General features: G+C 43.2%; 1 protein-coding gene across 1 annotated transcript in view; it reads left to right on the forward strand.

Annotated features, from left to right (window-relative positions):
- The first annotated feature begins 14,123 nt into the window (after positions 1-14,123).
- Positions 14,124-22,477, forward strand: part of SH3BGRL2 (SH3 domain binding glutamate rich protein like 2) — a 50,531-nt gene continuing 42,177 nt past the window's right edge. The window contains exon 1 of the mRNA XM_064415768.1: positions 14,124-14,325. Within this exon, the coding sequence (XP_064271838.1) occupies positions 14,124-14,325 (202 nt within the window). The remainder of the gene's footprint in view (positions 14,326-22,477) is intronic.

Raw genomic sequence — 22,477 nt, forward strand, 5'->3', positions numbered from 1 at the left:
GCTCGGCTCGGTTCTGCTCCCCGAGCTGCGGCCCGAGGGGACACAGGGCCGCTCCACGGGGGTGTGCCCCGAGAGCGGCGGGCTACGAACCCTTGCCCTGCCTTGCCCTCACCGTCTTGGTTCTGGTGGGCGCCCCTGTGACATCGAAGGAAAGCAGCCCGTGGAAAAGCACGGGGGTGCTGGTTGTCAGCCGGGTTAACATGAGCAGTGTGTGCCCCGGTGGCCAGGAGGGCCAATGGCGCCTGGCCTGTGTCAGCAGTAGTGTGGCCGGCAGGGCAGGGCACTGATTGTGCGCCTGCACTCAGCACTGGTGAGGCCACACCTGGAGTGCTGTGTGTAGGTGTGGGCCCCTCACGACACGAAGGACATTGAAGGGCTGGAGCGAGTCCAGAGAAGGGCAATGAAGCTGGTGCAGGGTCTGGAGCACAGCTGAGGGAGCTGAAGGTGTTTAGCCTGGAGAAGAGGCGTCTCAGGGGAGGCTTTTTGGCTCTCTACAACTCCCTGAATGGAGGCTGTAGCCAGCTGCTTTTCTTGCACCTCAGCCTTTTTTTCCAGGCAGCTAATGACTGAAAAAGATGACAGAACAAGAGAACATAGCTTCCTTCAAGCTGCTCCAGGGGAGGTTTAGATTGGACAGTAGGAGGCATTTCTTCACAGAAAGGGATATCAGACATTGGAATGGGCTGCCCAGGGAAGTGGTAGAGTCACTATCCATGGAGTGTTTAAGGAAGGGCTAGACAAGGCTCTTAGTGCCATGGTCTAATTGGCATGGTGGTGTTCGGTGATAGGTCGGATTTGATGATCTCAGAGGCCTTTTCCAACCTAATTATTTCTGTGATTTTGTTCAGAGAGCTGCCCAGGGGCACAAGGGTGGCAGAGCAGCTCACCACAGTGCTGAGACCTGTTGTGTCCCCTCCGGGCAGTGGGACCAAGGAAGCCTTTGGGGAGCCTTGGGCACGTTCTAGCATTGCCAGCTTGAACACATGGCTTTGGATCAGGGTGGCACATGGGGATAATGACAGGTCAGGGATGAGAGCAAAAGGGGGGAACAGGAATGGATTGTACTGACAAAAGGATGAAAGTATTGCAAAAAGTTGGCAAAAAAGGCTTGAATTCAAAGGCCGACCCAATGTAATTAGGCTGTTGTGGTTTATTCCACAAAAAAGTAAGAGGATTTCTAAAACTTGGCTTTTATTACTCCAAGTTACTGCTATTTTTTTCCCCTAGTGCTAATCTTTATTAAAAAATGTAGTTAAGCAAATTCCTTTGTGGAGAGAGGAAGGGAAAAGGAAACAGGGAATCTTGCTTGCTTCACTTGCTGGAGTATGTTATGTTAGCACAGTGATGAAAGTGACACAAGAATTTGGGTGGAGCAGGATAAAGTAGAACATTTCAGATGAAGATTATAACCTGCCTGTATGGGAAAGCATAAATGGGATATTCTTGGGAGGGAGACATATTTGCCCTTGGCAGAACTGTGTCTCCACAATTCTCAATGTTCAAAATAAATGTTCAGTGACCATTAAATGGAAATAATAAAAATGCAGGAAACAGGACAAAGTTTTGGTTTTGTTTACCAGTTTTTGTTTACCAAGGCAATATTTTCGGGCACAACCTATCACTTCACAATAAAAATAAGGAAATATGTGAGGAAAATACAGTTTTAATGCTCTTGAAATTAAAATATTTCCATCCCTCTTCCCTGACTATAAATTTTAGGAGGAAAAAGAAAAAAAAACCAAATGTGATTATGAAAGACTTCAGAGAGTCTCAAAAATTATGTGTATGGTGCACAAGAACTCTGAATACGTTTAATTGAATTACTGGAAAATTTAATTTATTAAGTAGGCTAGAATGCCATCAGAAACACATCAGCATAAACTCCTATAAAAGGGGAGGAGATATATACTGGTATTTCAGAAGCACAGATGTAGCTGTGTGACATAAACCTGACATGGAGATTGCCAAGGAATTTTTTGAACCTAATATGCAAGAAAAAAGGCATGAAGCATGCAAAACACCCCAACAACCAGTCTTTGAATTTCCTAATTTCAATTGTCTCCCTAATTGCACTTAATATTTTTGCTGTACTTGCATTGCTAATATGAAATTGGTTTCAATAAACAATAAAAACTCATGTGGATATTTTTTAAATTCATCCTCTGTGGCTTTGTGTAGCTCGCCCTTGTGCTAAACAGCAAAAGCATTTAATTCATCACAGCAGCACTGGCAGAGAATCATTGATGTCCTTCAAAAAGATCCAGAGAATGACAAAGACAGAATAATTTTATAGCTTGCAACTGGAGGAAATGTATTGCTTGCATCTGGCAGCAAGCCAGGCCAGAATCTGAGATGCTGTTCCTGCTGTAAATAGGATGAAAGGGATTCATAATCCATCTCCATACCCACCGTAGCTAGGAAAATTAAAAAACAAACATGAGAAAGCATTAAAATACGTGGGAGAGACCTTTTTTTTTGTGTTGATGATTTATAGACTAATTGCCATGGCTAACCATTTGAGGCCTGGTTAATGACTAACTAATCATTACTTACTGAATATGGGTAACACAGGTATTGAATTTAGGCAGTGTCTATGTGTAATTCAAGTATTGAATACAGGTACCGAGTCATAATGAAAACAGGCCTCTTGTTCACAACGAATGACATCAGATTTCTCCATCAAATAGTCCATCCAGAATAATGCCAACAGACTTGAACTAGCTGCTGAGCTGGAATAAATTCAGATATTGTGAAATGCGGGCATAGGGATTAACTGATAGAAAACTGTTAGTCTAAAAACTACAAATAATGTATTTTAGATATAGTCCTAACAACCTAACTGTTGATATACGGCAGATAATTGATGGTGCTGTATTTCACCATCCCTTGGACAGGACAAATAGACAAATCACCTGAGTAAGACATAAAATTTTGCAATTTTCTTAAGTCTGTGTAAAGGAAGTCTGATGTCTTAACTGCTTGCTTGGTTGGGAAGGTCATTTAAACAGTATTAAATTCAAGAGCTGGAGGGGGAATTAGAAGGCTCAGAAGGAACAGCCCTAGCTTTGGAGCTGAACTGAGGGGAGGGATGCTCTAGAAAGGAGGGTGGAAACCTTGGGACACTAAATCAGGTCCTAATGTCACAGTTTGCTACTTCCAGAGGTTCCAAAATGGGATAAAGCTACCAGGCTTATTCAGATGAGTGGAACCTGTGCTCATTTAATTGTTGTAAATAAATATTGATGAGAAATCCCTGATGCATAGAAAAAATGCTATTGATTTCTACTGCACCATACAAATAGCTGTAGAAAACATGATGGGGACTGTTACAATAACTGCACCTAATGTCATGGATAAAACAGATTCCCTGAATAGGCAGAACAAAGATGACTATCAAATTTGAAAAGAGAATACCTTTCTAATATTGCTTTCAGTACCACAATTTCTATAAGAAGTGAGGACTTAAAAATGCATGGTCATACAAATGATGGAGTCAAAGGGATGTGCTGCTTGCTTAACCAGAACACATGATGTGAAAATTAATGGTGAGATTCAGACTCAGACATTCAGTTTCTGCAGAAGATCAAAGTGTGGTTAAAACTATCAGACAAGGCATGAAGTACCAAAGAAGACCCTTTTTGGCACCTTCAGCCCTCAGGTTTTCTGAGGTTTTCCCCCAGAACAGACCATTACATTCCTTCTCTTGCTTGTGCAAGACCTCATCCAGTACCCTCAGCAGGCCGGGAATGGGCTGGATGAGGCCACACTGGAGCGCATGCAGCAGCATGCTGAGTATCTGAACCAGCAGATGACTCAGCTGATCAGGAGCTGGAGCAGATGAAGCTGGAGCAGAGTGGTGGGGCCTGGGGAGCCCTGCTTGGGTGGCAGTTCTGGGCTCTGAGTGGAATCCTCGTGCTTCTCTTGGTGCTGTGGTTTAGACTTGGGAAAATTCGATGCGATCCAGACAAGAGTGGCCAGAAGGAGAGGTCCAGCAGCAACTTGATGGAGGATGAAGAAGGATGCAGCATTGTTGGAAATGTGGAAGAAGACAAAAAGGATGGAAATGAAGAAGGCAGCAATGTTGATGCAACAGCAGAAAGCAATGTTGGAAGTGAAGCAAAAGAAGGCTACAACACTGCAAAGGAAGAAGTGAACCAAGACGAGAAGGGGGAGGAAGCCAATCCTGCCATAAATGACGAAGACAATGACGAGAAGGCAAACGGAGAGAATGACAACCACGATGTCAAAAGGAAGCTTGGAAGCCCTTTAGAGGGGAGCATGCAGTTGCCTGATCTAGATCTGGACAAAGGCTGCTTACTGATAACAGACATGATGGAGAAACTCATCCACATCTTTGGGCAAGGCTTGTCCAACAGTTTCTACCCAGTGCCACAACAAGCCATTGGAGTGGGCAGTGCATTTGAAGGCTGGAGTCTCCATGCACAAGATGTTGTGTACCGTGTGCTTGTACCCCTGAGTCCCCCTCCAGGACATGCCTTCCACCTGGAGCTGGTCACTGCAGGCATGCTCCAGAGGAACTTCTGTGTCCGTGTGGAGCTGCTGTGCACATGCATGAGGGAGAGGCTGGGGGAGGACCTGCTGTCAGGCTGTGTTTCCTCCACCACCCGGAGGAGGAGCTGAGAAGGAAACGGGAGCCCAGCCTCCTGCACACCCTCTGCACCTATGTAGATGTGGAGAAAACTGTCCAGTGGTTCTATTGATTTGTGAGAATAGCCTGGCTGCTGTTGCCTCAATCCCGCCACTGGCGTTTAATGTTGCAGCCCCGCAGCCGATCCTGTAAATTTCAGCTGAGGAATGGCCAGGAAAGTTTCACGGCTGAGATGGTCTTTGGAGTGCAGCAAGGAGGCTCAGATATCCTTGTGGGCAGAGAGCCTACAGAAGTAGGCATCCCAAGCACAACATGGCTGCAGGATTAAGCTGCAGCAGAGGCAAAATTCTTCAGGCACGTTTTCAGGCAGGCACCCCAGGGCAGCTGTCACTGCAAGTGCCTGCAGCTCCTCACAGGCTTCCTGATGGGTGCAGGTTTTTCCAGGTATGCCCTGAAGACAGTGGTGATGCACCTCCTGAGCACTGTACCACTGAAACAGTGGCGCTGGAGGGATTTGGGGAAGCAACTGATGGATATCCTGAAGTACGTCCACTGCTCACTGGAGACAAAAGAGCTTCACCACTTTGTCTTCAGCAGTGAGAGCTTTCCTATGGAGATCAGCTTGCCCTCTGGCTTCAGGGTGGCTGAAGCACACAACCTCTTTGGCCAGCAGTCCAGATGCCCACAGGAAGGCTGAGCAGGAGTACAATCACCTGCTGTATGAACTCAAACAACTGCTGATCCATGGCCACTGAAAGAGACCCTGGTGCACAGAGCTGTGCTTGTGGGGGCTCTTGACAGACCCTGTATATATTAACCTCCTGTAGTTAGTGCATTTGCTGTATATATTAATACCGTCTAGTTAGTGTATTTACTATACTTATTAATACTCCAGAGTAGTTTATTTGCTATATATATTGGGACCCTCTAGTTAGTGAATTTACCATATATATATATATATATGTTATAGGGACACTCCACTTAGTGCTTTTACTATATATTTCAATACTCTCTAGTTAGTGCATTCACCAATCCCCAACCTTGTTTTGGATTTGTTTCAATGAACTGGGCTATTCCAGTACCTGGATTGTGATTCCCCCAGTACAGCCACAGCGAGCAGCGAGCGTGCACGCAGACAGGAGGCTGTGCTGAATATTGAATGAGGGCCACAGAAGAAACGCGAGTAGCCAGGGAGTGGCTTCTCGGTGGGCATCCAGAGACCAGTCCCTGAAGGCAGTGCCTTTGGCCAGATCCTTTGTGCTGGTGCTGGGCCAGTGGTACGGACCTCGCAGCCTGCCAGCTGCCTGGCCACCTCTTTCCTGCCTTCAGATCCCTGGGGCTCCTGTCCCCACTTCCCCTATCAGTAGCTCCCTCCCATCCCCACTGAAGCCCTGCTCACATCCCTAGGCCATGCTTGCCATTACATTCCTTCTCTTGTTTGTGCAAGGCCTCATCCAGTACCTTCAGCAGGCCGGGAATGGGCTGGATGAGGCCACACTGGAGCGCATGCAGCAGCATGCTGAGTATCTGAACCAGCAGATGACTCAGCTGATCAGGAGCTGGAGCAGATGAAGCTGGAGCAGAGTGGTGGGGCCTGGGGAGCCCTGCTTGGGTGGCAGTTCTGGGCTCTGAGTGGAATCCTTGTGGTTCTCTTGGTGTTGTGGTTTAGACTTGGGAAAATTCGATGCGATCCAGACAAGAGTGGCCAGAAGGAGTGGTTCAGCAGCAACTTGGTGGAGGATGAAGAAGGACGCAACATTGTTAGAAATGTGGAAGAAGACAAAAAGGTTGGAAATGAAGAAGGCAGCAATATTGATGCAACAGCAGAAAGCAATGTTGGAAGTGAAGCAAAAGAAGGCTACAACACTGCAAAGGAAGAAGTGAACCAAGACGAGAAGGGGGAGGAAGCCAATCCTGCCATAAATGACGAAGACAATGACGAGAAGGCAAACGGAGAGAATGACAACCACGATGTCAAAAGGAAGCTTGGAAGCCCTTTAGAGGGGAGCATGCAGTTGCCTGATCTAGATCTGGACAAAGGCTGCTCACTGATAACAGACATGATGGAGAAACTCATCCACATCTTTGGGCAGGGCTTGTCCAACAGTTTCTACCCAGTGCCACAACAAGCCATTGGAGTGGGCAGTGCATTTGAAGGCTGGAGTCTCCATGCACAAGATGTTGTGTACCGTGTGCTTGTATCCCTGAGTCCCCCTCCAGGACATGCCTTCCACCTGGAGCTGGACACTGCAGGCATGCTCCAGAGGAACTTCTGTGTCCGTGTGGAGCTGCTGTGCACATGCATGAGGGAGAGGCTGGGGGAGGACCTGCTGTCAGGCTGTGTTTCCTCCACCACCCGGAGGAGGAGCTGAGAAGGAAACGGGAGCCCAGCCTCCTGCACACCCTCTGCACCTATGTAGATGTGGAGAAAACTGTCCAGTGGTTCTATTGATTTGTGAGAATAGCCTGGCTGCTGTTGCCTCAATCCCACCACTGGCGCTTAATGTTGCAGCCCTGCAGCCACTCCTGTAAATTTCAGCTGAGGAATGGCCAGGAAAGTTTCACGGCTGAGATGGTCTTTGGAGTGCAGCAAGGAGGCTCAGATATCCTTGTGGGCAGAGAGCCTACAGAAGTAGGCATCCCAAGCACAACATGGCTGCAGGATTAAGCTGTGGCAGGGGCAAACTTCTTCAGGCACGTTTCCAGGCAGGCACCCCAGGGCAGCTGCCACTGCAAGTGCCTGCAGCTCCTCACAGGCTTCCTGATGGGTGTAGGCATTTCCAGGTATGCCCTGAAGACAGTGGTGATGCACCTCCTGAGCACTGCACCCCTGACACGGTGGCGCAGGAGGGATTTTTGACAGAGACTGATGGATATCCTGAAGTACGTCCACTGCTCACTGGAGACAAAAGAGCTCCACCACTTTGTCTTCAGCAGTGAGAGCTTTCCTATGGAGATCAGCTTGCCCTCTGGCTTCAGGGTGGCTGAAGCATGAAACCTCTTTGAGCACCTGGCCAGCAGTCCAGATGCCCACAGGAAGGCCGTGCAGGAGTACAATCACCTGCTGCATCGGTTCAAACAACTGCTGATCCATGGCCATTGAAAGAGACCCTGGTGCACAGAGCTGTGCTTGTGGGGGCTCTTGACAGACCCTGTATATATTAACCTCCCGTAGTTAGTGCATTGGCATTGTGTTGTTTTTAAATGTTACTTCTTTCTGTTAGTTTGTAGAATGGTTTAATCCTCTGCTCCCCCCGTTTAAGTCCCTCAGAATGGTTTCTCCCTAAGTTGTTTACACCCTGTTTTTCCCGCCACTGGGTTGACCCTCAGTTATTCATCCCCTGTTCCTCCCCTTTTCCCTTATATGTTTGTGTCAATCCTTATGGTGCTTCCCACCGCCCCTGTCATTGTAACCGCTTCCCTTTCTTTCGAGAACATTCTGTGTAAATGATCCCTACTCTACCACATGGTTTTTCTCCGAGGCTTCTTCCTTCCCCTGTGCAATCCTCATTTGTTCTGCCCTATCTTATTCTCCTCCCCTTGCCTTTGCTTATTGGTTGCCTTGTGTTTCCACCCCTTATGCCCACTCCCTTTATAAGAGCCTCCCCAGGCCCATTTTTACTGACACGTGTCCCTGGTGCTGCTTGGAGTAAAGCTTCCTTAGCACCCATACAAGTGTCCACTTTCTCATTCCTTCGCCTTGCAGGGGCTTTGCAGCTTGCACTTGTCTGTGCCACCCTCACCACAGATTACACCACTACCCAGCTATCCTCGGAGAGAGAGCCTGGGAGTGCCCGCTCTTGTGGCCCCCTCGGGTCACGCGAGGAGCAGCTAGCCGGCACCTCTCAGCTCCAATGAGCACAGTGTGAGCTGCACCCTGTAGTTAGTGTATTTACTGTACTTAGTAACGCCCTAGAGTAGTTTGTTTGCTATATATGTATTAGGACCCTCTAGAGAGTAGATTTACTATATATATAGTGATACTCTAGCTAATGCTTTTACTATATACATTAATACTTCTAGTTGCTGTGTTCAGCAATCCTGCGACCTTCTTTGTTATTGTTTCAAGGAACTGGGCTATTCCAGTATCTGGATTGTGAAAGCTCTTCTTGAACTCGAGCAGAGCTAGAGCATTTGTAAATACCACTCGTTGTGAGTTTTTGAGTGGCTGGGAGTAGGCACTGTTATTAGCAAGCCTGTTTTAACAAATACACAGAATTCTCACTCTGTGTTGCTCCTCTCCATGGTCTCCCTGGTGCAGCAGCCACTGAAGACCACGGTGGCTATGAAGATGATTTTTGCCTTGTGTTGTTGTTGCCCTCTTAGGCCATGCTGGCCATCCCACATGGGCTCTGAAAGTTCTTGGCAGCTCTGGCGAGGCAGGAACCAGGCATGGGGCAGCACTGCTGTGCTTTCTTGTGTTCCCTGGGGAGACAGTGAAGGGTTCTGCACTTCTCAGACACTCTGCTGGGCTTTGTCACCACAGAAATGAATTTGTTGGACGTGCAGAACACTGCCACCTGTGGGAATTGCCCACTGGAAATCATGCCCTCTCTCCTCTGCCATAGAGGCTGCCTATGAGATGACTGAGATCTCTATATTAGAGCATGAATATATACATATTTAGAATCCTGATGAAAGCTTTTTCCATAATATATTTTGGAATATTGTTCTGAATACAACATACATTGTGTATAAGCATATGCTTCCCATTACTCTTAGCTATCTGCAATCATATAATCAAAATATTTTAAAGTGTAATGTAAATAAATGTTAGTCTGTTTTGACATTGTAAATATTCAGGGTCTCGTACTTTTTATTACACATTTCAAAATAAGGTGTTATTTTGTTGAAGCCCAGATGGTTTTCTCTACTTTGTGCTTATCTATCTTCAGAAATCAAAAGCCCAAGTCACTTTCAGAACTTCCTTCCCATGTCCTGGGCTCTGGACATGACCCCAGACTTCTCCACTGCTTCTTTTTACAAGTGCTCCTGAGTCATCGGCTGAGAAGTGACGGCTCACCTTTGACAGCTTAGTGTTATAACTCTTTGAAAGAATGTCCTTTGGTGTCACTTCTCATACTATGACTTCTTTCAACCCCCTCAAGAGGATTTTCTTGAGCATTCTCTGACCGTGGAGGTACTGGAGCTGCTTCAGCACTCCTGACACCCCTTTTGTGTCTCTGACAGGCACCAGAGAAAACGCTTCCGTGAACTCAGCTGAACTTGAGGATGTGTAAAAGAAGCACATTGGGCATTGCTCATGGGGATTTGTTTTTAACAATACAAATTTCCAAGGCTGTGAAATATTGAAATATTAAAGGGCAGAGAGAGTGCAATGAAAGAAACATTTATGTATACTTCACAGCACTAGCTGATTTTAGATGTTTTACAAATTTATCAGAATTCTTTGTGTTAGTATACCTGCTTGGATTTTGAGCTCACAGCTGCCTTGTGGAGAGATAGTAAGTGAATGACATAAAGTGATTGCTGGTGAATCACAGGAATACAATTTACAATGTGATGAGTTAACACTTCTACATAATAAAATAAGGTGCTCTGTTACTATAATGCGAAGCTTTTACAGTTTATGTCGTGAATATAGGTGTGTTTTAGCAGGGACACAAATTAAAACAAGGTAATTATTGCCAATGGTCTAGCAACAAGTGTTTTATAATCAATTTAAATGACAAAAAAGCCCAGTAAAGCCTGGGAAGGTGGAGAAGATGCTGCGCAAACAAGTATTGAATGTTTGATTGTGAAAAAGATATTTGAAGGAGACATTTCAGTTAAGGACATCTTTCTCCAGAAGACATGTGCTACTGGGAAGAAAATTTCACACATATTATTCAGGATCTGGCAGTTTTGTATTAAATGCTGCATTTGTTCTTGGAAGGTTTAAGTAACATTTTTCCAGAAACCCACTTTTTGAAGGACAAACTTGACATCTGTGGACTTGTTTCTGCTGCTTGTTCATAAACTGCAATTTCATATTCACAATATGTACATTAGTCTTTGACAAAAAAAGAAGAAAAAGCAGCGACCAAATAGTTTTGAAAAATTCTTTAGTCATATGCAATGCATGTTGCTTCTGAATATCCATCTCTTTTGGCCTTAAAATTAATTTTTGTTGCTAGATAGAAAGTGAATTTTCTTCTCTGTACAGTTTTGTGATATACATTATGTTGTAGAGGAATGGGGTCAAATGCATCTTTGATGCCAGCAAAGAGAATGAATGTTATATCAAAATAAATTTGGCTCAGTCTTCAATGTAAATTGCTTTGAAGACAGTTTTATTGCTTCAGTTACACAGAAAAATTGTGCCCTTTAAACATCTTTATTCAGAACATAGACTCACCTTGAGTAGTAGTGTTAAGCCACACCACTTCTAGACACCTAATCATGTCATCAAATTTTTTTTGTTTGGTTGGTTTTTTTTCATTTTTAATGCAAAATTGAATGGTTCCCATGAGGAAGAAGTGCCAGCATCTCAGCCCACAGTCCTGTGTATCACAGACTCTGGGCAAGTAGGAGGTAAGGTAGGGATTTGAACCTAGGAAAGAGTTGAAACTGGGGGTCCTTGGATTTTGGATGTTCAGACTTGTTCGTGTAGGCAGACAAATTATCTGTGAGATATGACCAGAAGAGCTGCCCATCACTGTGAAGGCTTAGATGCCTCTGAGGCAAACATGTGCCTTGGGCACTTTGGGCACCACTGAGTAGGACAGCAGCTTGGTGACAGCATTTTTGACTTCATATCCTTGATTTGTTAAAATCCTATGTAGGTGCATTTGAGCTTTTACAGATTGTAGTGCATAAACTCTTGCAATGTATTCATCAATTTACAGGAATTCTCCTTATTAGTACTAAATAACACTGGCTTCAGTCATCCTTGAGGGTCCCTTCCAACTCGGGATATTCTATGATTGTATGAACATGCTTTTGTCTTAGGATTTGAAGTTCCCTCCTTCCCAAATGCTAGAATATTACACTATTCATGTTGTGCCTCCATACAGTTCCATACTGTGCCTCAAGGATGCTTAGATTGATGAAGACTTCTTTCTGAATTTTTTCCCCTTCTGTTTTACAACCAAAACTGTCAATCCTCTTCTAAAACCTAGTAACTAATGAGATCAGTCACTGTGTAGTTGTCAGAAAAGCAAGGACAGTGACTGAACTAACGTTGACTGCGGGGGAGGGATGTTTCATAGAGTCAAAGAAAAATCCTGGGTCTCTCAGATGGATTGAAGGACTGCACTAGGGATGTTTACAAAAGCTAATGCTGGGTTTGAGGGTCTAGTCCTCTGACAATTCATATCATCGATGAAAAAGGAGATATGTCCATCCAAACAAAATTGTGAAATAGGCTTTAGTATCACTTGCCTTAACTTTTTCTGGTCACCATGTAGTTAAAGTAATAATAATAAACAAAACCTATAAGAAGTGCTGATTGTTGGAGATTTAGTCCAGTTCATTCCCTGGGTACTGCCGGGAGATAACAGTTGGAGAGAAAAGTGGCATCGTGTCTTTCTGTGCCACAAGTGAAACCTGTCAGCTGAACTAAGGTAGGCGGTTGTGGTGTCCATGCTTGGAGAAAGGTGTTGAAAAACTAAAAAGACTTCACAAACACAATTCAAGAATCATCCTTGGAGATGCTCTAAAATGTGACTGGTCACAGTCCTGAACAACCTGCTGTAGCTGGCCCTGCCTGAGCAGGTGGGTATTGGCTCAGATAGTATCAAGACGTCCCTGGGACGTCAGACATTTTGTGATTCTGCAACACCAGAATGCATATTATGGACAAGGAATGCTGGAGCTGATGACACTGGTTGTACTGAGTGTGTCATTTAAATTCTCATGTATGCATATCTCATAGATGCATATATGATTAGGACTTCTATTGTGGCATCAGCAGTCAGCTGCTGTTGATTAACCCCTTTACTTCTTACCAACTTCTGTTGCCATGCCCTATTGCATTTTAGGACTCAGTCCCAGATTTAGATATTTGGTTCTGGTTTTGGTTTTCAGCTTCATGAGGTTGCGGTTTTGATCACATCTGAATTAACAAAATTGGACAATGTTTTTATCTCAACAATTGATCAGCCTGTATAATGGAGCTGTTACCTTTATTGTTTTTGACATTAGTAGCAAATTAGTAGCAGTGTCATATTGCAAATTTTATGTACAGTGATGCAGTTCTCCTCAAGGGCATTGATAAATGTATGGAAAAAATCCATACCCAAAAGATTCTTCTGTAAGTTTGAAAAATATGCAATCCCTTGAAATGAAAACACTTCAGCTGTAGTGTATTTTTATGACCTAGTTTTTAACCGGTTTTAAAAATTAACATGTAATATGCTACATTGATTTTGTTTATAGTTGTTTTTTAATGCAAGATTATATCAAATATTTGGCAAAAACACTATTTCAGCCACAATCTTCATTATCAGTCTAATGCTTAATCTCATTAAAACAGTATCAAATTTGTTTGACAGTCTGGGTTCCTGGGAAATTGTGTCGACTGACGTTAATAAACCCGTAATCCGTTAATTCCTTCATTAGTATCCCATATCAGCATTTCTCTTCGTTTGCTCGATGACACTTGTTAGCTAAAGCTGCCTGTAGTTACCCAAGCAGCTTTACCAAGCATACCCAAGATTATATTTATTGCTTGAAAAAGGTGCTTCAACATTAACTTTTTCTATACAAGGTCTGAAATTCAAATTACTGCGGTGCCGTTGCCAGGGACCCTGACAGCAGAAGCACAGGATTGCCGAGCAGGCCATTTTGCCTTCGGTTTCTTATTCCTTCTCCCCTTCCTGGAAGGCGCCGGCAGGTTTTTGTCGCGGGCCCTGTCGGGTGCCCGCTCCCGGCGGGGCGGCGGGCGCAGTAGCGTGGCCGTGCTCTAGATGGGGCTTCAGCACCGGCGCAGGCAGCGAATAAAACCGGCCCCGACAGGCGATGGGGCGGTTGGAGACAGCGTCGTCCCGCCTTTAAATTCGTCCTTCTTCCTTTCATCCAATTCCTTTTTTCACAAAGGTTTGGTAGTAACTGCAGGCATCCCTCAAGGATGGAAGCTGGAGGCAGTATTGTTTAATGTCTTTATTACTGAGCTGGCCGAGGGATGGAGTTTGTTGGGGCTTTGGGTGTTTATTCCCACTCCTGAGGTTTGGCTCTTGGGCTGGGGCTCTTTCCGTGCCTGTGCAGACAAGAGTGGTCTCCAAAGTGCTGTGGAGGGGGTGCAGCCGGGGCCAAGCTTGCCATCGGCAGCTGCTTTCAGCCCAGGGCGCTGCCCTGCAGATGGCACCTCGGCTGTGGAGCAGCCTGCTGACCGCGGGCTCTGGGCTGACCCCATGGCCGCCCCAGCCCGGCCCTGCTGGCTCTGCAGGCCCTGCAGCGCTGGCCTCAGCCAGTGGGACTCTGCAGTCCCCACTGTCACCCCTGGGGACTGAGTAAACCCATGAGGCAAGTATGGGCCAGGATGCAGTTCCCCAGAAAAAGCCTAGTGATGAACATGACCCAGCAAGGGGCCTTGGGATTTCCAGTACAAGAAAAACATCTAAAACCGGGATTGAATCCTGTAAAGGACCACCAAGCCAGTGAGGAGCTGGATCACAGGATATTGGAGGGGAGGCTGAGGCTGCTGGATTTGTTCAGCCTGCAGAAGAGAGGCTTCAGGGAGAACTTAATAATGTCCGCTGTTACCTGCTGGGAGGGTGTGGGGGAGATTTATCCACACTCTTCCCGAGGTGCCCAGTGGAAGCATGAGAGGCAGCTAAATGCACATTGCAACATGGGGAATTCTCACCAGATGCTAGGAAAAATTATTCACCATGAGGCTGGTCAAACACTGAAGAAGGATGCCCAGAAAAGTTTTGGAGTCTTCAGCTTTGGGGATATTAAGGCCTTAACTGGATGCAGCCCCAGGCAGTCCAGCATAGTTGCCCCTACTTTGAGCAGCTTGTTTGACTGATGGCCTCCAGAAATGCCATCAAACGATGTTAGTCTGTAATGCGGTGATTCTGAAATTGTGTTGCTGTTTCCAAGGCAGGAGTGTGCCCTGGCCTGTGCTGCCTCTCAAGGCGCGCACGGGGATCATTGTAGAGGGAGCTGGCTGAACCATGGCACTGGCTGAACCATGGCACTGGCTGTGGTCACATTTTCACAGGGAAGGAGACACAGTTACAGATTTAAATAGTTTGAGTAAATAAACACAGTTTCCTAAAATATAAATTCAGAAAATAAAAACACCTTTTTATTTTCATGCAAGTGCTGTTAGCTCGTTCATTCTGTTAATGTGATTTATGACAATAGTTACCAATGTGAAATCCTGATCCTTCTCAGGCTGTGTCTGGACAGGGATCATCAATGGCTTGTACACACCAGTACAACTAAATATAGATATCTTTTCATTAGCAGAGATATTTCCTTTGTACTTTCGTAGAATGAAACCTCTTTTTGAAACTGAAATTTAAGAACTGAACTAAAGAGTTCCTAACATTTGACTGATTTCCTGTAATAACACATGTTGCTAATTACTAATTCCTTATTCCTGTTTAGGATCCATTCATATCAAGATTTATGAAACACGGTGACTTTAAGGATTGCTCAGTTTTTCACATACAGAGGACAGAATTTACTTTATCAATATTTTTAAGCAGGTTTTCAGGAGAAGCTGAGGAAGCTGAGAATCTTTCCTGTACCTTCCAAATCTTCTTCTTCCAAATCTTTCCTGTACCTTCCAATTCAGTGCTGTACCTTGGGGGAGAATGTAAGCCAAAGGAAGTGAAAATGCCCTGCCATCAGCCTTTCTCTGTTTAATCTATTAACCACTCAGCTGTATAATGTATTATCTGTCACACAGTGATAAGCAGCTTAGCTCTCTGAGATCATATTAAATATGTTTGGTTTAGCCTAATTCTGCAGCGCTCCATGAGGAGACACCCTGATGTCCACTTGGACTGGAGCCCTTCTGAAACCACTGCATCTCTGCACAGGGATGGTACCCTCCTCCATGGCTAATAGCCTTAAAGGAGAATATTCTGACTGTCTTCCTTCTTTTCTAAAACCCTTTCTTCAGTTCCTGCTCATGCACTTTGAGGAATGAAATATTCAAGCGAGCCCCTGCCCTAGAAAACAAAAATATCCCTGTCGCAGATCATCCAGAAGTTTATAGGTTAGAACTGCCTTGATCTCATTTAACAAGCTCTGCTGGAAAAGTATGTTTTAAAAAGAATTCCTACCCTGCATTTTCCATACTTTAAAATCTATTTAATATTTTGTTAATAGTTCATGGGAAGTTGGTCATCACATCTACTCCCTATTTGTCTTTAACGACATGTAAATTTCAATTTTTTTTCCTTGAGAAAACCCCTGAAGCCTGCTGAAAGTCCTGACACTAATACTTCGGTATGGTAGCAGTCTTTGCCTTTTTTTGCCACCTCTCTGAGGTTGATGGGATAAAGACTGTGTAATGACAGATCTCCTCAGCCCTTTCTCCACAGTGACTCCAAGTGTTCCTGGCATGGATGCGTGCACTCCTTGGCTGTTCAGGGAGCTCCATCTGCAGCTCAGTGATCACAAGCTGGATTTTAACCAATAGATATAAATAGGTTTGATGGAGATGATGAATGTGATAGTCATCCCTAGACAGTCACTGCCAAGAAAACCACAGAATTATTAAAAAAAAAAATCCAAAATGTTTGCTTTTTTGGAGGGGCAGAATGGGGACAAGCTGAGCTGGAAAGCAACAGTTAAGGCAGATGTAGAACTTCAAAATAGTATTAACTGATATTAATGTTGACTAAATAGAATAAATACAGCACTGGCTAAAATGCAGGTCTACCATTTGTGGGTGACCCTGAACTAAGAAATGGTGAATACTGCTTGTGGTAGAAAAAGTAGAATGAGCACAAGTTTCTTCTTTTTAATCTTGAAATTTCTGTTCATTCTTTGCATATTTTAAAACACAATCACAGCCCTCCTTTCATCAACTTTTTAAAAAAAGGCTGTTGCTCAGGTTTTTACTCCTTACAAATTCTAAAATTACTATTTTTAAGAGTATTGCATATACTCCTTTTGGTGGAAAATTAATTTGACATTGGAGTTAAAGGTCATATGACCTCACACAAGTTGGGTGCCAGCGCTGAGAAAACTGAATAGAGTGGTTCAATTTCCACAGGATTTAAAATTAACCTCATTGGATGATTGGCTTACATTTCTAATCCGATATATCAGGCTAAATATAGACTTTGAAGACAATTTCTTTCCATGCAAATAATCACTGCAGGCTAAAAATGAGTAAAAATTTAAATGAAGAAAGAAAAACACTAAATTAAATTATAGGCAAACTGCCGTATTGCTAGAATATTAATATTGACCTGAAACTGCACATACAAAAGGTGACTGCAAGGAAGAGAAGGCAAAAGAAGGAAAAAAAATAAAGAGCAAAATTATTATGTTTGTGTTATTATATTTATAGAGGGAGAGTTTCTGATGCTGTCAGCAATTTCTGTCAAAGATCTATCTTCAGAGGCATCACTGTTGACTTTCAAACATTTCATGTTTTTTTATTACTGTGTTTTAATCATTAACTATGAATGGTGTCCCTGAATGATCTGTAGGGGCAATGAATCATTCATAATTACTAAAACAAACCTTTTTTTTTCCTTCCCAAAAAAATAGCAAGAGGACAGCAAAACCTTTAGAAAATAACTAATATTTTAGGAAATGCTACAAATCAATACTGCAAAAAATTCCAAGGTCACAGAAGGAAACAAAGAGTTCGGAGCTGAGATTAAGATGGTATGCAGGATTGCTTTTTTTTTGTTGTTGTTTTTTCCTCCTTTAGTCTTCTGAATTCCTGAATAATATATATCAATATATATATATCAAAATAAATATCAAAAATATGTTATGTAGGCAGATGTAGCTTGAATTTAGTAAGTCCATACTAATATTCTGTAGATAAGAGAGATGCTTCCGTGCAAGAACCAGCTCTATGGCACTAAACCTATTTGGAAACAGTCTTTCATTTCCCATATTAAAACAAGACATGAATTTCCATGTGACAGACAAAAAATACTTGCTTCACTGACAAAGGTTTCTATCTCTGTTGGAATTCAGCAAGTTCCAGACATAGGAGAAATATTATAACCCAGTTTTCTTGGTTTTATTTGTTAGTGTAACTTGTACCAAGAAATATAAATAGCCCTTAGTTCCTGGGGAAGCTCACAGCACTGTTTTTGATCAGTCTCATGAGAAATTTGCTCTGAATACGTAAAGGGTTTATTCTTAATACATGAATTCCAGCCTGTGAGAGAAACTCTATCTTCAGCCATGATCTTCATTGTATCCTAGTCCCATCAAAATCATTCTCATTGGTTCAACGTCTCTGTTGAACCAGATACAATTCCAGACTAAGAGGCGATGCAGCCCAGCCTTGGAAGTGGCAGTAACATGGAGACAGCGTGAAATACCGCAGATAAAACTGAATGTGAGTAAGATGGAGATGTCTGGAGGTATGAAGAACATGTTTAACATTTATTTACTGCTTGTCATGCTTAATGGCTACATGGCAGAAAGTGACAAAATTGAAAGATCCTAAAAGAAATATTGCAAGAGAGACTGTGTCTCAGAAGTTGTACTTTCAAGAAGATATGCAGGATGCATACGATTCTCTGGTTTTCTGCCTGCTGCACCTGGGTTGGCAGCTAAAATCAGAACCAAGCCTGATTTCTCTAGTCCCATGTCTCACCACTGGGTCATGCAATAGAAGGTTTATAAGGCCCTTGCCAGTCACATTCTAAAAAGCAGTCTGCTCTTGCTTTCATTATGATTTACAGTTGTCTCCCAGCCTGAATCTGCAACCCATGTTGTGGAATATCTGTCTTTCATGCAGCTAGTCCCATTTATTTCACTGAATGCTACTTGTCTGAGTGAGGTCTACTCAATGGGAATAAAGACTGCAGCTGCCGACTTCAGTGATTCAATGGGGATTCGAAATGAAAGATTTGAACTGGCTCTGTGGGTATATGAAACAATATTTTTCCCTTCTGTCAAGCCTCCATGAGGTGTTTGCTGAACCTGTGCTAGTCTTTGAACCACTGATGATATGAGGAGGAACCCCTGACACTGGCCTCCAGTACAGCCTATTATGTAGTCCAAAAACACTGAGAATGGCCATGTTGCATATCCTGTTATCTAGATTCCACTGAAAAATAATGCATCCAATTATGACACAATTGTGTTGAGTTCAGTGTTTGTCAGACTTTTCTAAACTTCAGTTATCATCATTAAAAAGTTAGTATTGAGTCAAAGTTATCTCCTGTTCTTTCAAATAGGACTGGTTGGGGGGTAGAGGGGGTTTATGTGTTGAAAGTAGACATTACAAGTATTCACCACTTAGGGTCTGATAGAACTGTTATACCATATTTGTCCATTTGTGGACAAATTGTGATCAAAAGACAACTTCCTGTATGCAAAAAAAAAAAAAAATTTAGACAAGTTAGCTTTTTAAAATACTGTAGCTTCTTTTTCAGGAGTTATCTAAGAGCAACCTATGCTGACCATGACTAAAATATATTGACTAAGACAGGTATGCTGTCAAAATAGGTTTAGCAGCATAGTTGCTTAGCCATACCTTCATTAGTTATTTTATATCTGCTATTCTGAATGTAATTTTTGTTCAGTCTGGCTGGATTTAGAAAAAATCAATGGCAGCTTTGACATGCTTACCCTTGCCATGCCATTAGCAGAGCAGCAGACTTGACCCTGATAGCTGCATGATGTCTGTTGCTTAGTGAAATAGAAAGTATATATTGAGAAGATAGTTCTGATAAATTGACAAAATATTTCTTTCAGCAAGATTAATTTTGCTAGCCTCTCCTAACTTCTCATTTTGATCAAGCCATGCTTATTTTATAGATTGTCTGTGAAGACCAGGTGTGTCTTTTTCATCATCCTTTTCTAGTTAAGTAAAAAAACCCAAATAAATGGGGCTGTATTAGCTTTTTGTTTTTACCATCCAATTCATGCGTGACTAGTCTGGAAGCTGGCCTAAGCTGAGCCTTCACTGACAAAAGTCATACATACTTATTGTGTCAACCAGCAGTTCTCCCAGTGGAAGATCATGGGTGCAAAGAATGTCATTCTTTTTCTGCAAAGAAGAGATGGTAAGATCAAATGTGGCCCGGGGTAACAGTACTGAGTTTTGTAGCTGACTTTTGGGAAGTGCTTAAAATTCAATTTAGTATTTCACCACTTTACATTTTACAACTGAACAACAGCTGTAGGTTAATTAGCCCCCATGGAAAATACTACTTTCCAACCACTACCTCCCTGGTACCTTTATAGCAGGGCAAAATAAATCTCAGGTAGCTCTGAGACAGAGTAGCAGCTGCACCAAATATTTGATCAGGGAAAACATTATGGAGAACATAGGACATGGAAATGCAAAATGTAACCAACTTTGTTCTACAAATCTAAAGGGAATAAATGAATATTACCAAATTTTACAGGGTTATACTACTAAAGAATACAAAATGTACATCTACTTTGACAGGCAGGTCCATGTTAAGTTCAAAACAGTTTGGATTGAGATTTGTAAGGTGATGCATGGAAGGATGTGAATGATTTCTATACCCATCACCTGACACACTCATTTATTTGGCTGCCTTTTTGTTTGGCTTACATTGCCTCCTACATGTTCCTTTGTTCAGTGTATTGGTTACACAGGCTGCATCTATGTTAACCTGATGGTGCCAGGCCAGGCACCTGGTTTCCATTCTGCATGCTCCTGCTCTGAGTCCACATCTCTTCATCTTCTGTCCAGGCAGTAAAGGGTCATCTTGGTTCAAACAGCCTTCAATCACTTCCCATGTAGGTCAATAGAGCCTGTCTGCAGCACAGGCCTAATTACTGCTGCCACTCTTTCCTCTTCTGCCTTCTCCCTCTACCAGCTTTAGCTTCCAATTGCTAGTCCCCTCTCCAGACTGGGTCATCCCTTCTCCAGTTTGGGAAACAAAACCCATGTGATTTCTCTACTCTTTCATTCTCCTTGGTCCCTTCCCAAGAAGCCAACAATGCCCAATGTCAGGTCATCACTGCCCTGGTCCAGAAGAATGTCAGCAGGTTGGCTGCAGTTGTCTGCACTCTTCTAGGGAGTTAAATTCGTGCTGCTTGTGCCTCCTGTCTGTGGGGAAGGGCTCTGTCAGCTCTCACTTCTGCAGAGTGATGGGCTACACCTCAGCCAGGGTAGGGGCCAGCAGACCACTACTGGGCCACCCATGCTGCACGTGGAACACTTTTGTCCTCTGAGATGAAGATTAAAGGTGGAACAAAGATTTTTTTCTGATGGTTCTTAAAGATCATCTCAAAATTGTGACTGAGTACAGTCTTGTATCCCCTCAGTGGGAGAGTGGCCTCCATCTGTGGGCTTGAACCCATGCTTGAAATGCAGAGCATACATAGCCCTTGTCCTCAAATTTTCATCAGCTTTCCATGTTTGAGATGCTTTCCCACCTCTCTGTTCTGTGGAACAGCTAAAAAACTCCTAAATATTATAAAAATAATAACTATTTTTAGTTCATTTAGTGCATACACTTTAGGCAAGTTGCCAAATTTCATGTACTCAGCTGCTCCTTATTCTCTGCAAGATTATTCTCTGTCCTTGCATGTGTAAATATTATTGCCAACCCACTTCTGTATCCTGCAAGAAATTAGTCTTCTAAAGTGCCTTGTCAGAGTGGAACTGAACAGATATGGGAAAACCACTGAAAAAAAGCCAAAATGAATGTGGTAGTAGATTGTTTTTCCGAGGGCTTGGCAGAAGATCCCTCCCGGAAAGGGCTGGCAGGAATGTAAGGCTCCATGGCTGCTCTTTGAGTGCACTTCACATCTTGAGAGTTTGCTAATTTAGGTTTCATTGGAATGGCAGATGGGGAAATGAGATTTGTGGGGGCTTTCATCCTTCATCCCTCTGCAGTAATGTAGATTGCTAAAGGTTGTTCAAATCAGCAGAAATATGAATGCAAACCTACTGCACTTGACATTGTTGGGCCTGATTTGCTTGCAGCATCTTGTGCTGAAAGTGTAGACAAGGTAGAAGGCTTGACACTGACTGAAACCACCTTCAGTTACAGTGGATCATTAAAGACCCAAGCAGAAAATGAACTCTAGAACTCCTTACACAATGTAGCTGGAACTTTAAGGAATGCTGACTGATTTATACAGAACATGAAAAGTGTTTTAATCTCCAGGTCCAGTTGACTGAGGAAGTCAGATGACTGACCTATATCAGATGTGGAACTTCGCAGGAAAATGTTTTTCTTTTCAAATTCCTTAGGATTAGGAATTCATGGAGGGAATCAAGCAGCCACAGATACTAAAACTAGTCATGTTTTAACTAAAGAGCAGCAGATTGTGACTTCAACTAAAGAGCACACCCTGAGAAGAATGGACTCATACAGCTTTGTAATTGTCTCAGTACATTTAGATTTAATGGCATAAAGAAAGGTTTACTTAAGATCTCTGGAATTTTTAAAATTTTGTTTGTTTGTTTGGGTTTATTTTCTTCTGCCAGTTATAAAGAGATGGTACAGAAATAATTCTGAAGTGAAGAACAGATGTACCTCACTGCTCTCCTCAACATGCCATAAATTTCTAAATACAAGAATCAATAGCTTTCTCAAAATTGTTCCAGCTCTGTCTCTTCCCAAGAGCCTACTTCAACACATGGGCTTCATCATATCTTCAGAGTAATTCAAGTCAGAAGAGAAAGAACTCTATCTTGGGATGTTATCTCTAAAATCTTACTGTGGGAAGAACTGAGAAATGCTCTGAATGTAAACTTCTGGCCACTCTGAAGGT

The sequence above is a fragment of the Passer domesticus genome, chromosome 3 (genome assembly GCF_036417665.1).
Source record: "Passer domesticus isolate bPasDom1 chromosome 3, bPasDom1.hap1, whole genome shotgun sequence".
NCBI lineage: Eukaryota > Metazoa > Chordata > Aves > Passeriformes > Passeridae > Passer > Passer domesticus.